The sequence below is a fragment of the Labrus mixtus genome, chromosome 5, assembly GCF_963584025.1.
Source record: "Labrus mixtus chromosome 5, fLabMix1.1, whole genome shotgun sequence".
NCBI lineage: Eukaryota > Metazoa > Chordata > Actinopteri > Labriformes > Labridae > Labrus > Labrus mixtus.
In genome coordinates this window covers 17,997,639-18,013,873 of record NC_083616.1, presented here as the reverse complement: position 1 = coordinate 18,013,873, position 16,235 = coordinate 17,997,639, and the positions used below count along the sequence as shown (strand labels likewise).

At 38.1% G+C, this 16,235-nt stretch overlaps 2 protein-coding genes and 1 long non-coding RNA gene across 3 annotated transcripts in view; 1 reads left to right on the top strand and 2 right to left on the bottom strand.

Moving 5' to 3' along the window:
• LOC132974347 (histone H2A.V) overlaps positions 1 to 16,235 on the bottom strand; it is a 212,014-nt gene that overhangs the window by 64,615 nt on the left and 131,164 nt on the right. The window lies entirely within an intron of this gene.
• Positions 2,790 to 3,194, top strand: LOC132974325 (uncharacterized). Its single transcript, XR_009673107.1, has 2 exons — positions 2,790 to 2,928; positions 3,021 to 3,194. It is a non-coding gene; the product is annotated as an uncharacterized LOC132974325 (long non-coding RNA).
• Positions 5,318 to 14,870, bottom strand: ckap2l (cytoskeleton associated protein 2-like). Its single transcript, XM_061038295.1, has 9 exons — positions 14,703 to 14,870; positions 12,904 to 12,970; positions 12,750 to 12,795; positions 11,411 to 12,669; positions 10,047 to 10,242; positions 9,589 to 9,747; positions 8,283 to 8,343; positions 7,710 to 7,869; positions 5,318 to 5,773 (listed from the first exon to the last, which is right to left on the bottom strand). The coding sequence occupies exons 1-9, from the start codon at positions 14,740 to 14,742 to the stop codon at positions 5,476 to 5,478; spliced, it is 2,286 nt and encodes a 761-aa protein (XP_060894278.1). The 5' UTR covers positions 14,743 to 14,870; the 3' UTR covers positions 5,318 to 5,475.

Genomic DNA, 16,235 nt, shown 5'->3' with positions numbered 1-16,235 from the left:
ACTACCGGGGGAACTGGCACCTTGAGCTCCTCTCTCTCTCTCTCTCTGTGCATATACAGTACATCATATTACTGCATGTATCTATCTGTAAATCTCAGTCACTAACCACCTACTTTCCTGGGAGCTCTTGAGCTCTCTTAGGCTCATCGAGATCGTTGGTTGACGGCTTGCCAGAACAGTTTTAATGTGTTTTGTATTGTGTTCCAGGTGTGTGCAGCACAATAAGTGAAGGATGTTTTCCCAAAGTTCGTTTTTACATGTGGAACCGTTAACATTAGCCAGTCACTTGATCAAGTCTGATACTGATTATCAGCCCAGATTAATAAAGAAGTGATGTATGCTGGTAGATTACCCGCAAGTGATTTATAAATAAATAGCAGCCAATGCCGTTCACGTGTAACTGTTAGTGAAGGCCAACCAACTTTAATGATGAGTGGAATATTTGTCACCAGTGATAAATCTGAGGGCGGAGTGATAAATTGTGTCTAATGATTTTAGGGTGGAGGCAGAAGCATGTCTATAAATGACATCCCCGTAGTCCAGAACAGATAGGAAGATGGCTTCAATTATTCGCTTTCTACTCACTAAGGGGAAGTTCACTTTGTTTCTGTATCCAGTATCCAATTTTCTGTCGTAGTTTAGTGGATAATGTATCAATGTGAAATTTAAATGAAAGGGATTGATCCAACCAGATGCCAAGATATTTATAATGGGGTACTCTTTCAATATTGTGACCTTCCAGAGTTGTTATATTTAAGTCATTGTCTGTGGTATTTCTGGCTCGTGTAAAGAGCATGTATTTAGTTTTGTCTGCATTCAGTAATAATTTTAAATCAAGGAGTGCATTTTGTAATTTGTGAAGTGCTTCTTGTAAAGTTTCCATTGCTAAATGTGCAGTCTCAGCAAAACAATATGGGCCTTACAATTTGTAAATACAGAAGCAATATTATTAATATAGATCGTGATCAGCAGAATACAGAACCTTGTGGAACCCCTTTTGATAGTGGTAAGTATTCAGAGCGATCAGATTGTACAGTCACACATTGCAATCTATTAGACAGATAATTCTGGAACCATTTAAATGAGGAATTGTCAAAACCAACATCATGTAGCCTCTGCAGGAGTATGGTGTGATCAACAGTGTCAAACGTTTTAGTTAAATCAACAAAGAGGGCAGCACAGTATTTCCCTTGATCAACAGCAGATACAATATTATTTATGACAAAGGTAATTGCTGATGTGGTGCTGTGTTTTTTTCTGAAACCAGACTTAATACAGAATTTCTTGAAAGATATGATTTTAGTTGATTGTTGACTAATGTCTCCAGGATTTTAGAGAGGCTGGACAGTTTGGAGATCGGCCGGTAGTTGTTGAGTTTGTTTTTGTCGCCGCCCTTATGCAGAGGGACGATGTGTGCTGACTTCCAAACCTGAGGGACAACTCCAGTGGTGATTGAAAGATTAAAAATATAGGAAATTTGTTCCTTGATTAGAGGGGCACAGAGTTTTAAAAAGTATGGCTCTAGATTATCTTCTCCCCTTGCTTTCCTAATATCTATAGAGTGCAGAGCCTCCATTACAGCAGAGGAAGTGAAGGCCTGTATAGTAAATTTAGGGGAATGGTTGTGGGAAGTAGGAATATGAGCCAGTGGCCGGATATTAACAGTGTTTCCAGAGTACAATGTTTCAAACTGACTCCCAGAAGCAGCAAAATGGAGGTTAAAAGCACGGCAAATATCTGAAGTTTTATTTGTTTGGCCTTCATTTAAAATAACATAAGAAGGGAGAGATGGGGAGGATTTATTTTTGTTTATATTCACTGCTTTCCAGAATTTTGATGGGTTTGAAGAGCAACTAGAAATCAACTCCTGGTGATAAGAGGTTTTAGCTTTTCTCAGTGAATATGTGCATTTATTTCTGAGTTGTCTGAATAAAAGCCAATGGGCTGCTGTGCCTGTCTTTCTTGCTAATGCCCAGGCTTTGTCCCTTTCCTTTAAGAGTAATGATAATTCAGTGGAGAACCATGGGCTTGATCTATCTTTAACCCTTAACTTTTTAAAAGGTGCATGCTCGTCAATAATTTTAAGAAATGTATTTGTAAAATATTCAAGTGCATGATCCACATCAGGTATTTCAGATGTTTGACATATATTACTGTTCACAATGTCATTAAAAAACACTTGTTCATTAAAATTTCTGAAATTTCTCGAGTACAATCCTGGGCTTAGATTTTGCTAGTCTAGCACTCCTTATACATGCCAGAGGACAATGGTCACTGATGTCTAGGGAGAAGACCCCAGAGGCTGTAATTTTGTCCCTTCTATTGGTAAAAATTAGATCAATCAATGTTGATTTCGAGGGATCTTTCAAATTAGGTCTAGTTGGTTCAGTTCATTATTAATAGTTCCTTGCGGAAGGTGTAGTCCCCTCTGCTTTTAAATATACTGTGGTCCAACCACTTTTAAAGAAACCCAACCTTTATCCCACTGATTTTAACAATTTTAGACCAATCTCAAAAATTCAATTTTTATCAAAAGTTTTAGAAAAGGTGGTTTCAACACAACTTTTATCTTTTATGACTGAAAATAACTTCTTTGAGAAATTCTAATCCGGTTTTAGAGCTTGTCACAGCACAGAGACGGCCCTCCTCAAGGTAACCAATGACCTTCTTTTAGCAGCAGATAGAGGGGAGGGCCCAATTTTTATTCTTTTAAATCTTAGCTGTCAGGGCTCTGGCTGTGATCCTGTTTCTGTGTATACTTTGTGTCCCCTCCCCCTCTGTCTGTGTGTGCGTGTATGTCTCTGGAGGGCTTAGCTTCAATCAACACCTGGTGACTACTCACACCTGCAACTCATCTGCTCATCTGCCTCAAGCTAAAACCCTGGGTCCAACTTGACTCATTGCCAGATTATTGAGTCTACTGAAGTGGTAGCTATGATCGGCTGCTCTTAACATTTGTTAGAGTTTGTTCCTAGCGTTTTTCAAGTGAATCCTAACAGATTTTCTCTCCTGTTGTCCAGATTCTCACCGGTGTCATCTCCTCCAGTCTGCTCTCCTCTCAGACAACTCAACCAATCACCTGCCTGCCTACTGAACCAGCTAACTCCATAAGTCTCCTCCACGCCGCCACTACCAGCCAGCCAGTCAGTCATCCACCTTTCCCAAACCCTGCAATAAAACCTCAAACCCTTCAATTTTGCTGCCATGTCCAAAGATACAAACCCTAACATTAGCGTAGCTTTTGAAACTGTTGATAACACAATTTTAGTTGATCGTCTTGAAAAATGGGTTGGTTTAAAGGATATTGCACTTAGCTGGTTTTACTCTTATGTTTAGAAAGAACCTTTGGAAAAAATAAAATAAAATACAAGCATACACTCGAATTATACACACACACATACACAATCAGGGCCCTTCAACACCCTCAACATACAAAATTGCAAAACGTTATTATTACTCCCTGCTTGCCTGTTTTGTCTTTGTCTATGCTGTGCATTGTATCGTCGTGTCTCCCCTGTCTCCCACATACATTTGCTCTTGTCATGTCCCTCACTTGTCTTGTATTGTTCTGCATCACCTAATAAAAAAATAAAAGAAAGAACCTTTGCGGTCACCATCGGTAAATACTCCTCCTCTACCTCTAACATTACCTGTGATGTACCGCAAGGTTCGGTTTTAGGTCCCCTTTTATTCTCCATTTATATGCTACCCCTTGGCCAAATAATTGAACGCCACAAAGTCTCCTTTCACTGCTACGCAGACGATACACAGATATACCTTCCTTTGAGACCTGAGGACGCTAGGAGCCTAGCTGCTGTCAGAAACTGTCTAAACGATATCAACTGCTGGATGGCACAAAACCTTTTCCAACTGAACAATTCTAAATCTGAAATCATAGTATTCAACCCGCCAAACTCCACTCATATTTCAAAGAGCAGCCTCGGTCCCTTATTCACCAATGTCCAATGAAATCTAGGAATAACATTTGATTGCAATCTCACCTTTGAATCCCATATTAAAACAGTTGTCCGATCATGCTTCTTCCATCTACGCACCATCTCCAAAATTAAAACAATACTAACCCAAACAGATCTTGAAAAGATCATCCACGCCTTCATTTTCTCCCGACTTGACTACTGTAACTCCCTCTTTTCCGGAATCACAAATAAGTCACTGTCTCGCCTCAAGCTTGTCCAAAATGCAGCAGCTAGGCTTCTTACTGGTTGTAACAGACGACATCACATCACTCCAATTTTAGCTTCAATACATTGGCTTCCTGTAAGTTTTAGAATTGATTTTAAGATTTTACTCATTACTTTTAAAGCACGGACGGGGCTGGCTCCAAGCTATATAATAGAGCTACTGACACCATATGAGCCAGCCCGCAGTCTTAGATCCTCAGGTGGGGGCCTCCTGGTCGTTCCAAAGTCGAGACTTAAAACTAAAGGTGACCTTTTCCGTCAGGGCCCCTCGACTTCGGAACGACCTCCCTGAGGAGATAAGTCTTGCAGATTCCCTCAATTCTTTTAAATCCCTTCTTAAAACTTACTTTTACAGACTTGCTTTTATGTGATGTCGTCTTCTTAATGTCTTTTCTTATTGGTTTTACTATTTTTATCTTCTTTTGCTTCTTACTGTCCTTTTATTTACTTTGTCTATTTATGTTTTATATGTATATATACTTTTTATTATTATTGTTTTTTTGATAATTTCTTCACTTGTTTCTATTTCTTTTACTGCTCTTACCTTCTTTTTATTTGCTTTTAGCTCTTTTAGTTTCTTACATATTTTTAAATCTTTGGTCCTCTTGGTCTCAGCTCGTGTTGTTGGGTTCTTGTTTTTCCTGGGTTCTTATGATGGTTCTTGTGATGGTCGGGTTATATATATGTCTGTTGGGTATCTTGCAATATGGGTTCTTTTCTGTTGAATTATATTTAATTATTTTTAGTATTTTGCATTTGTTTGTTCTTGCTGTTGTTTATGTTCTTCTGTGTTTGGTTTAGTTTGCTTTGTTCTTGTTTTTGCCTTTGCTGTTTGTCGAAGCACTTTGTAAACCTGTGTTTTTAAAGGTGCTATATACAGTAAATAAAGTTATAATTATTATTATTATTATTGTTGTGCTGGGCATACCTGAGAAAGCTACAGGTGAAACGCATTGTTCGCGCACGATAAAAATATAGTGAAGTTATTTCCAGTGTGCCACGGACTTCTGATTTTTTATTCATATTTGTATATGAATTTAACAATTATTTTTAAAAAAGAGCAACATTTTGGAGTAGGTATAAGGATCAAAAAAGTAAGATGTATAAACCACATGTAGGTTAAAAAAAAAAACCATTTATTTTACATTAGTATATACAACACATTGTTTATAGAAACATAATATTAGACTTTTTTCTACCATCTGACCAGAGACATATGATGAATCTGAAAGAAGCCTCAACTGCTAACAGGAGATAAATTAAGCTCCTGAAGCTAAACACCTTCATCGCAAACTAGTTGGACGACCACCTTGTCTTTGAGCGCTTCGTTCTGCCTGTAGACGTACATGGGAGACGGGCTGGTTTCCCCACTCTCCTGCTCTTCACTTCTCTTATTATCCTCCTCGTAGATCAGGTCATTGTAGGAGGCCACACACAGATCATGGTCTTGGAGGGACGCGGGGTAATGAAGAGAGGCTCTCTCAATTCGCACAGAGCGTCTAACAGGGGTAAAGAAGCGAACCTCCTGGCCATTGACTCGTGTCGGTTCTCTCTTTTGGCTTGGAGGGCCGCTGAGGGAAAATGAAGACAAAACTCAGATTTAAACATTTTTCATCCTTAACAACACCTCGGTCAGGGAAAAACAAAAAAAGGTCCACTTAAAAAAGGACCAACCTGACATTACATAGTCAGTTCAGGTATTCTGAATAATTTAATTTGTGCAGTCAGACAACCCTCTCCCTGTGATTTTTATTTTTTTAATATAAATGTATTAATTATTCATTTCATTTTTTTATTATATTTATTTACTTATTATAGCATATATGCAGGAAACTATTCAAACCAGCTGTTTAGGTCTTATGTAATAGACATCAAAAGTAAGGAAATGAAAAGAGTGATTGTGATGGCAAAAATGAAACAACTTTCAAAGATTATTTCTGAACTGAGTTCACAGAGGATTCACTTCTGCATAGGCAAAACATCCATTTCAAAAAAGTAGTTGAATTTTCTGCGTCTACCGTCGGGCAGGGCATGACTTAAAAAAAAAAAAAGAACGGCACAGAAGCAGTGGACAAAGCAACGTCTGCAATGCGACGTTATAATGAAAATATTTTCCTTTCCATCAATGCTCCAATTAGTTTGACGGAATCACAATATCAACAAAAGAGCCGAGAAGAAGCTCACTCAGAGTTAATGCGGTAAAAATTCTAGGGGGCTGGCAGGAGAAGCTCTGGGTGAAGCCGATTGAAAAGCCGAATTTGGCCGTTTGCCTTCACACATACAGCTCCTCCTGCAAATATCAGGAGTTTTCTACAAGTGTGAAAACACAATATTTACTTCATCAACTGTAATGAAACAGGGCGGACTGATTGTCTTAAATATAGAGTTGGAAGTTGAGCAGCTTTAAGATGGATGTGGTTTGGACAGAACTGTCAATCACAGGGCTGACATATACTTTGGACTGTGGGATGAAGCCGGAGTACCCGGAGAGAACCCATGGGGAGTACATGCAAACTCAACACAGAAAGGTTTCAAAACCAGGAACCATTTTGCTGTGAGGTGACTGCAGCCCAGTCCCTCTGAAATGATCTAGACATTTTCAGGAGTGCATATGTGATAACCGACCCAGGGGGTGTCAGCATCCCTCAGGGGTCTTGGACAGGAGAGGGAGAGACAGCGAGCTGGAGCACAGGTAATCCAGACACAGTCGCCCAATCCATTCAGTCTGTCCTGTACTCAACAGTGCAAATATTTTCCCTTCGACATACGGGGGGATTATAAAGCCGACATCATTCGATATTTATGAGGGTTTTTTACTCACATTATAAGAGACTGACCTGGGGGAGTTTTAACATTAGGTTTGTATTTATAGTTATTGTGTGTTATCATCTAACATGTTTTAGTTTACAAACAACTTACTCTGCTCATCTTAAATCCGTTCCCTTTCTATTCTCTTATCTGCACAAAACATAGCTGCTCCTCCTCTTCTCTCCCCTCCCTACACACAGCTGCCCGTTTCTACTTGACTTATTCTGTAGCTTTGTTAGTTGTGTGATTTTGACAATATTCCCTAACAGTATGTTAGAGACGCTCAAGTACATAGTACACACGTTTTTTTTTTTTTAAATCTTTCTCTCGATACTCTGTTATCACATCAGGGGATCCGCACGTATGCCACACATCATAGCGACCACTGCAGCAAAATATTAAAACAACGGCAAAAGAAGCTAAAGTTTTCAAATAAGACGTAAAGGAGGGGCTTACGTCAGCTGACATATTTTCTCTCTCTGGCATGTGTCTTTCTCTATCACGTTTGTGCAGTGATTTCAATATTAAATGAAAAAAGGTTGGGAAATATTCTTGGGCGGTCATAAATATAGCTGGTGTGTAACTATAACAATCTGCTACAGTATTGACTTCAGAATCACTCAGGTTATTTTATCTCCAGACCATTTTAGCAGCTTTTAGCTAGCATAACAAACAGTTGTCATAATGACTCAAACATACCCAGGAGTCGCTGTGATCTTGTACTTGACGACAGATGAGTCTCCTTTCTCCCCACAGATGAGGGCTCTGACAGGTTTAGGAGTCATCATTGGGTTGTTGTCCCTCTCAGGAGAGCTTTCAACCGAAGAAACCTGGTCCTCTTTCTCATCTTCTTCAGATGCTAACGAAAACATGAAAATCAGAGTTAACGTTATTTCAATTCCATGGATAAAAAAATCATTAGGATTTCATTGTTGGATTCATGCACTCGTTTCAGGGAGCTGTTGCTTTGCAGCCAGCGTATTATCATCTCTTTTAGTGGTTTGAGTATATCGAATAGGAAACAGTGGCTTATTTACATATCTAGCTGATTACTTTAACTAGAATTAACTGATATATAAATGTAGCGCAATTTGTGGCCGGTGCAGGTTCTTGATAATCAGTATAACAAAAGGAATAACTGCAAGTTATATACCATAATAAGAGAATGTTAAATATAGATTGTAATCTCTGCAATGTTAGCAACGCAACACAGTTAGTCCCTGCTGAGAAATGTTAATGATTCATTTCATTAGTACAAAAAAGGGAAACTACCTTTGGTCTCCTCCTTTTTCTTCAGAATCTCAAACACCACAGTTCGAAGTTCGTCAACTGGCTAAAAAGAAAAGAAGGGCAGAAACATAAGAATATACTGTGACTTTTGAGGGGAATTTCATTCACGGTACAACACTTATTCTGATAACATGTTAGAAGTTAAACAGGAATATAAACAGCTCTTATAATAAATTTAGTGACAGGAAAAGAACTTACTTCTAAATGTCACTTGAGATTAGTTAAGAACTCCCCATCTCCAAAATGACATACACCATGCTAAGAATCTCAGATGAGCTTGTTATCTGAGCTGACACATAATCAACTTTCACAAATATCTGATGTATGATTCTCTACTAATGTTTCCAGTTGTAAGAGCCTCGTTTACCTGTGAGCTGGGTCTTTGATCAATGAATAGCAAAACGTTTTCTCTTCTCAACCTGCTCATTAACTACAGAGGGGTTCATTTCATTGTTGTTGTTTTTTTTGTTAAAAACCAAACATGTCTATATCAAAAGTCTACATGAGTCTATGACCAGCTGATTCAGAAAATTATCATATGAAACTTTTAAATGTAGCCGATAGAACCAACCAAAACAATCTCTTTAAATGATGTAACAATTTCCTTCAGTCACTCGAGATTGGCATTGGATTGATCCAACCTTTTACATTAATTGTGTGATGTCTTATCAAAATATTTACAAGGGCTGAATGATATTGGAAAAAGCTGGCATTGCCATATTGTTTGAGGGTCCAGCACTCTGACAGAGACTAACACACAGGGAGAAAGAGTACCAGTGGGGTGACGTTTCCTCCTAAACTTTAAAAATAAACTAAACTTGTGGCCTGCAATTGTGTTACACCTAAGTCATCAACCATTTTTAACAATATTCAAAGTTATGTTTAGGTTACATACATCCAATTAAACAAAGAAACTCACTGCCTTGAGCTGCCTGTGACTCACTAAACAATTAAGATGAATTGGCTGATATATCAGCTCAGATTATTAGTAGAGAAATATCCTTCATTCTACATGTCTAATCCTACAGAATACATTACATTTTCCGTGAAGAGCAAATGAAAATCGTAATGAAATAACCCATCTCATGTTTGTTCTTGGAGACTCAAAGTGAATTAGACAGGCAATGAACGAAAGTGTTTCATTGCACTGTTGGAAATTTAAATGCATATGTGACTGAAATGGGGTCTGGACTTTGTAGTCCTTAAAGATACACATAGGATGCGGAGTATTATTGGAAGTACACAAAACTACTGACAGTTATGCAAAATACATCTTTGGATTTCTTACCTCTAGCACAACACGCACAGCTTCTTCAAATATTGGCAGGACATCAAGGTTGCCCTCCTGCTCCATCAGACGGGCCTGACAGATCCAGTATTTGGCAAACTTGTGGGACACCACCGGTAGCCTCGAGAGAACCTCCTTCACCTGGACTGAAGGGCAACCCTGTTGGTGCAAAGAAGGCGAAAATATAGTCTACTTTGTTGAAAGTTGAAAGGAGAGCATTGATCTATTTCAACAAAAATGCTTTTGGTAAAATAAAAGTGCATCTTAAAAGCCCTCCTGCCACATCCACCTGACAATTATCCAGTAATCGTATCATATATTCGTAAAATTAACTATCCTAAAATTCAAACCATCTCCCACAATGATTGGCACTGTGTGCTGGATAGAGATGTAATAAATCAGATATTGAAAAATAAATAAATAATAATAATAATAATTCTCATTCCCCTTCCGAATACCTCGCCCAGTAATATGATGCAATCAGCTAGGGATCTGTCCACAGCTGAGATGAGGGAGTGGGCCTCGTCTTCCTCTGTCATGGTGGCCCAGAAAGGTTGTGGCACAGCCATAGTGCGCCTGACCTGAATTCTCACTGGCATTGGAGGACGCTTATAGGAAATGCCCCTGGATTCTCTCCATTCTTGTAGTTTTTTCCTTGAGATCAAATAACGGAGAAGAGGGAGCAAGTTAAGGTCAACATTTAAATGAATGGAATTTAGTGTTGGTGTTTTTTCCCTGAAACTCATAATTCAGTATCGGCAAGTATGCCAGTCAATGCAATAGACTGATACGACGATATATTAGCTACAGGGAAAAAAATAATAATCAACTGGCATGTTGTTAGCTGAAAGTGAAATGCAAGAAATCAGTATATCCACTATTTTTCCCCTTTTTTATTGCACCAGAAGAGTCTCTTTTAGGGCTGGGAATCTTTGTGTGTCTCACGATTCGATTCTTAGCAGGGAGTGACTGATTAGAATCTAGCCAAACTGTCATGATTTGGTTTCTTATTTTTCAGAGTTTTCTTGTTGTTTTTAGTTCTCATTCTTGTCTGATGGTGTTGTTTCCCTTGTGTGTTTTCTAGGTTAGTGTTTCATATGTTATTTTTGTAACTTCATATCCTAGTGTTTCTTTATGTTCTAGTGTGTTTTGTTTCATTCTTGGGTTCTGTGTGTCTTTAGTGTTTCATGATTTAGTTTGTAGTTGTCCTCAGTGTTTCTTGTATTCCTGCCTCTGTGTGTTTCCCAGTGTGATTGCCCTGATTGTCCTCACCTGTGTCTGATTACCCCTGTGTCTATTTAGTCTCTGTGTTTCTTCCCTTCTGTGTCAGTTCATTGTATGTTGTATGAATGTCAGTTTTGCTCGTGCTCCTCTGTGGCTCCCTGTTTTTGATTTTTGGTTTCTGCACTTGGGTCCACCGCCCTTGTTTTCCCAACTGAAGCTGACACAAACTGAATCTCCTCCTCAACTAATAATAAAATATATTGAATAGACTGTTTCACATTCTTTTTGAATGATTAGGCCATCAGTTGAAACATGAATGGGTGTGGGTGAAACCAGTCTCAGTACACCTACACAGACTGTACACACACCCAGACTTCCAGAGCAATAACCCTCCACTGTAATTATGTAGTCAAGAATATTTTTTTAATTACATACAGAAAGATGAGGTACTGCACGTCTGCAGCAATCATGTGCCGAGAACACAAGCCAACATAACCTAAGCCAACATAAAGTTTAGTTGCTTAGTTTAATGGTTCAATGGTGTCATATCATACTTTCCTACTAATACATTTGCAAGGACTTGTACTTTTCCACTTACATTCTTTCCTCCTGGACAGCAGTCAATTTCTTTCTCTCCGTCTGTGGAATATCGATCACTGGAAACTTTGATGACTTCCTGGCCTGGCCTGTGAGGCTGATGGTCCTGACAGGCTGTGGCGCTGTCTGAGATATAACTCGAGGGCCAGTTCCTTTGATACCTGTTTGCGTTTTAGGGGCATTATCTGAACTGTGTCCCTTCTTGCCACCTGTCTCTGCATATGTCTTGCTTCTCTTTTCCACCTCAGTCAGAACAGCTCGCATATCCCCACTCACAGGTCTGGAGCTGCATCTGCTTGCTGGCCCAGATGATGTTCTTGAGACAACTTTGCATGGTTGTCCATTCTTCTTCCGCTCTCCATCAGATTTCTGCTTTGAAGACATGTCCATAGGCTGACTGGTTAATTTATTAGGTTTTAGCGTCCCTACTCTCCCGTCTGGCTTATTTGGGCCTGCTGTGCAATTGGAGCAGATGGACTTTGTTTTCAGTCCACTTGGATTACAATGTTTACCAAAAAGGGACTTAGAGTTAGCCCTATTCTGTTCTTGAAGTTTTATTACAGTACCGGAACTTGCAGTTGAAGAAAGACTTCTCTCTTTCACAGGAATGCTTAGAGATGCGTTAGGCAATGTTTTTTTCTGGAAAATGAACGCGGACGACAATGTGCTGGATCGCACCATGTTGGCAACAGAAGTAGTTCTGGTAGCAGATGCTGAGGCAGGGGGATGTGTCAAACTTTGACTGTTCCTTGGCTGGGTCACTGTCCTTGGATGGGTCAGTGCAGGGAGGAGTCCTGTTTTAGTTTTGACAATTGGGCCAAGACTCATCCTGACACTGGCTGTCTTCACTGGACGTAACAAAGCAGCATTCGACTCACTGTTGAATCTGCTGTTCTGATTTTTTGCAGATGTGCGAGCTATCTTAGAAGAGGTTTTATCTGAAGATTGTATTTCTTTGTTAGGCTTCTTTTTGAAATGGCTGGCTGAATTTGTGTTGGATTTGGAGGACAAAACAGTGTATGTTCCTGTAAGCAAAGAGTTTTGTGTAGGTTTTCTGGGCTGTACTGGGACGCTTGTTGCAGATGAACGACAGGCATTTCCCTGTCCTGTCAGCACACTTCCTATTACATTCACTTTGTTTGTAACACCAAATGTTCTGCTGGTGGGTCTTTTTGTGGCTTGCGCAGTCATAGTTTGGATTTTTGTGTGTTCATTTATTAATTTGTCAGCTGGAGCCGTGTTCTCTTTCTCCTTAACCATCTGTGAAAACAAAAACACATGTTAAGACAGTAACCTTAACCTAACCTCTATTTCACGTGTAAGCAATAGTCCACACCTACCTGAGCTGCAGATGTCTTATCTTGAAAGACATCACGGAGGTATGGCCTGAGAAGTTGAGATGAGAGATGACAATGGAATTTGTTTACCAAAACAATAATTTAAAACCACCATTGCACATCACAAGTTGTTAATCATGACTTTTTATGTTCATACTTAGGGTTGGGCTGTTTCAGCTTCCCCTTTGCTTCCAAGTATTCCATCAACTTCTGTTTACGCAGCTCTGTAGTAGAAAATAACAGAGTTCAACACGGTCCCATGAGTGACTTTCTGATACACAAAACTGTAAACTGATATCACAGACTCAAAATTTGTATCTGTCCTGAATTAAATCAGGCTTTAGAGCTTTATTTGTCAGTCATTTTATGTACCTCTTTAAAACTCAGCTAAAATAGATTCGGTGCAATACAGAACTTTCCTTTAACTTTGTCCAAAAAAACTTTTAGGCATAACTGAGCCCCATTTCCATCAATAAACTTGCACTTACACCTTGTAAAAATATCAGAGATAAGTCACTGAATGGGACGAGGAGGTTGTTAATTAACCGTTTATTTGAATCAGGGACAGTGTACAAAAAAAACCATTAGTCTCAGAAGAGAAGAGATGCTTTGTACCAGATTTAGCTAGCTAGCTAATTTCCATCTGTTGTCCCTGTGCAGGTGATGGCAACAGTTGTGGGAATCATTTTCGTTTGCACTACAAGTAACATGAATAGTATTGTTATAGCTGTATTGTTATATCTGTATTGTTATAGCTGTATTGATATAGCTGTATTGATATATCTGTATTGATATAGCTGTATTGTTATAGCTGTATTGATATAGCTGTATTGATATAGCTGTATTGTTATATCTGTATTGTTATAGCTGTATTGATATAGCTGTATTGTTATAGCTGTATTGTTATAGCTGTATTGATATAGCTGTATTGTTATAGCTGTATTGATATAGCTGTATTGATATAGCTGTATTGTTATAGCTGTATTGATATAGCTGTATTGATATAGCTGTATTGTTATATCTGTATTGTTATATCTGTATTGTTATCGCTGTATTGATATAGCTGTATTGTTATAGCTGTATTGATATAGCTGTATTGTTATAGCTGTATTGATATAGCTGTATTGATATAGCTGTATTGTTATATCTGTATTGTTATCGCTGTATTGATATAGCTGTATTGTTATCGCTGTATTGATATATCTGTATTGATATAGCTGTATTGTTATAGCTGTATTGATATAGCTGTATTGATATAGCTGTATTGTTATAGCTGTATTGTTATAGCTGTATTGATATAGCTGTATTGTTATAGCTGTATTGATATAGCTGTATTGTTATAGCTGTATTGATATAGCTGTATTGTTATATCTGTATTGTTATCGCTGTATTGATATAGCTGTATTGTTATATCTGTATTGTTATCGCTGTATTGATATAGCTGTATTGTTATATCTGTATTGTTATCGCTGTATTGATATAGCTGTATTGTTATAGCTGTATTGTTATAGCTGTATTGATATAGCTGTATTGTTATAGCTGTATTGTTATAGCTGTATTGATATAGCTGTATTGTTATAGCTGTATTGATATAGCTGTATTGTTATAGCTGTATTGATATAGCTGTATTGATATAGCTGTATTGTTATAGCTGTATTGATATAGCTGTATTGTTATAGCTGTATTGATATAGTAAAACCTGTAAACGAGCCCATACTGCTAACTCGAACTTAAATTTAGTATGAACTGAACGGGAATTCTATTTTATAATTATATATAATTCCTAATCCTTTCTGACTACCTGGCACAAATTAACGAAACTAAAATTGCACCATAACGTAAAGTTATTCAGCCAGCAGAGTAAAGCCTTCTCTGTTGGCTTTGTTATGTAGCGTTAGATATGCTAACAAAAAGTAACCAATGCTAACTATAATAGCCAATCAAAGGCTCACTAACCTTTTCGGGACGGTATCGTTACAGTCTCTCCTTCTTCCATATCGGTCACAAATAAAAGTCTACGTTAGATTTAATATAAAAATGTGTTGTTAGGGTAACGACAGTTTGCAATATGTTGAGGCTCTGCACGACACCGGAGCTCGCGCATCCGCTTTTTGAAATTACCCGGTAGAACTTATCCTCCTCTCTGATTGGACAATTTGAAATTTCGATAAAGAACACGCATGCGCGAAACTCCTGCCTTGATTGGAGTAGAGAATGTAAACACATCGTAGACTGTAAACAAGAAAAAACACAAATCATCGAGAGAAATCATCAGGAAAAAAAAATCCTCGAGTTTATTTTATAAAACTTGTAGGCTGCCTACAATGATTATAATGATTGTACAAACTACTTTTTCATCAATCACACTTTCTGCACTCTCGTAAAGCACTTTGAACTGCAATTCAATTTGTCTGAAAGGTGCTAAATAAAGGTTGATTGATTTTTTTGTATTTATTGGGCAATCTAAACATAATTCATTTCTTACATTGTTATTGTTTTTGTCAAATATCATGTTTTAAAATAAATTAATATAATACAATAGAGAGAAAAAATGGTAATAATAATAATAGCGTCGTTTGCTAAATGGTTTTTTGTAATAGAGAAAAATAAAATAACAAACAAGCACCCCACATAAAGAACCAAAGAAACAACAACAAAGTTTGATTGATTGATTGATTGATTGATTGATTGATTGATTGATTGATTAAGCCCATTTATTATATGAATAAAACACCACGACATGTTTTTACAGTAATATATAATATGGAGGCACAATAACATTTCGGTAGCCTATCTTCATTTCCCCCCTGCGGGATAAACTATTAAGATCGATGAGTATTGAAGAAAAATACCCACACATTGCTACTCTCAGATTGTAACATTATTGCAGATAATTTGATTGGAATATTTCAACCTATGATAAGCCATGGTAAATGGCAAATGGACCTGAGCTTGATAAGCACTTTTCTAGTCTTCTGACAACTCAAAGCGCTTTTATACCACATGTCACACATAACCATCAGAAGTACTTAATCCCATTCATACACATGCATATGCAGCTGACGAAGCAGCAGGGGCAATTCTGGGTAAAGTGTCTTGCCCAAGGACACATCGGACATGTGGTTGCAGGAGCTGGGGATCAAACTTCCAACCTTCCGGTTGAGAGACGACTGACTCTACCAACTGAACCACAGCTGCCCCATTATTATTGGTTCTATTATTAAAAATAGTATTTGGAAAACCTCATTCTGCCAAGTAAATTCAGCCGTCAAATTCATGACGTGGAGTCATGAATTAAATAATTCCTTCCCTCCACATGTGGTGGAAAGAAGTATAAAGATGTGAAGAATGGAAATATGCTCAGGGAAAGTTTAAGTAGGATAGGCTACTTCATATTAACATAAACTAGTATAGCCTATACAGACAAACTAATCATCAAAAATAGATAATACATCTCAAAGTTCACCTTCCGCACCAACCTGGGGCAAA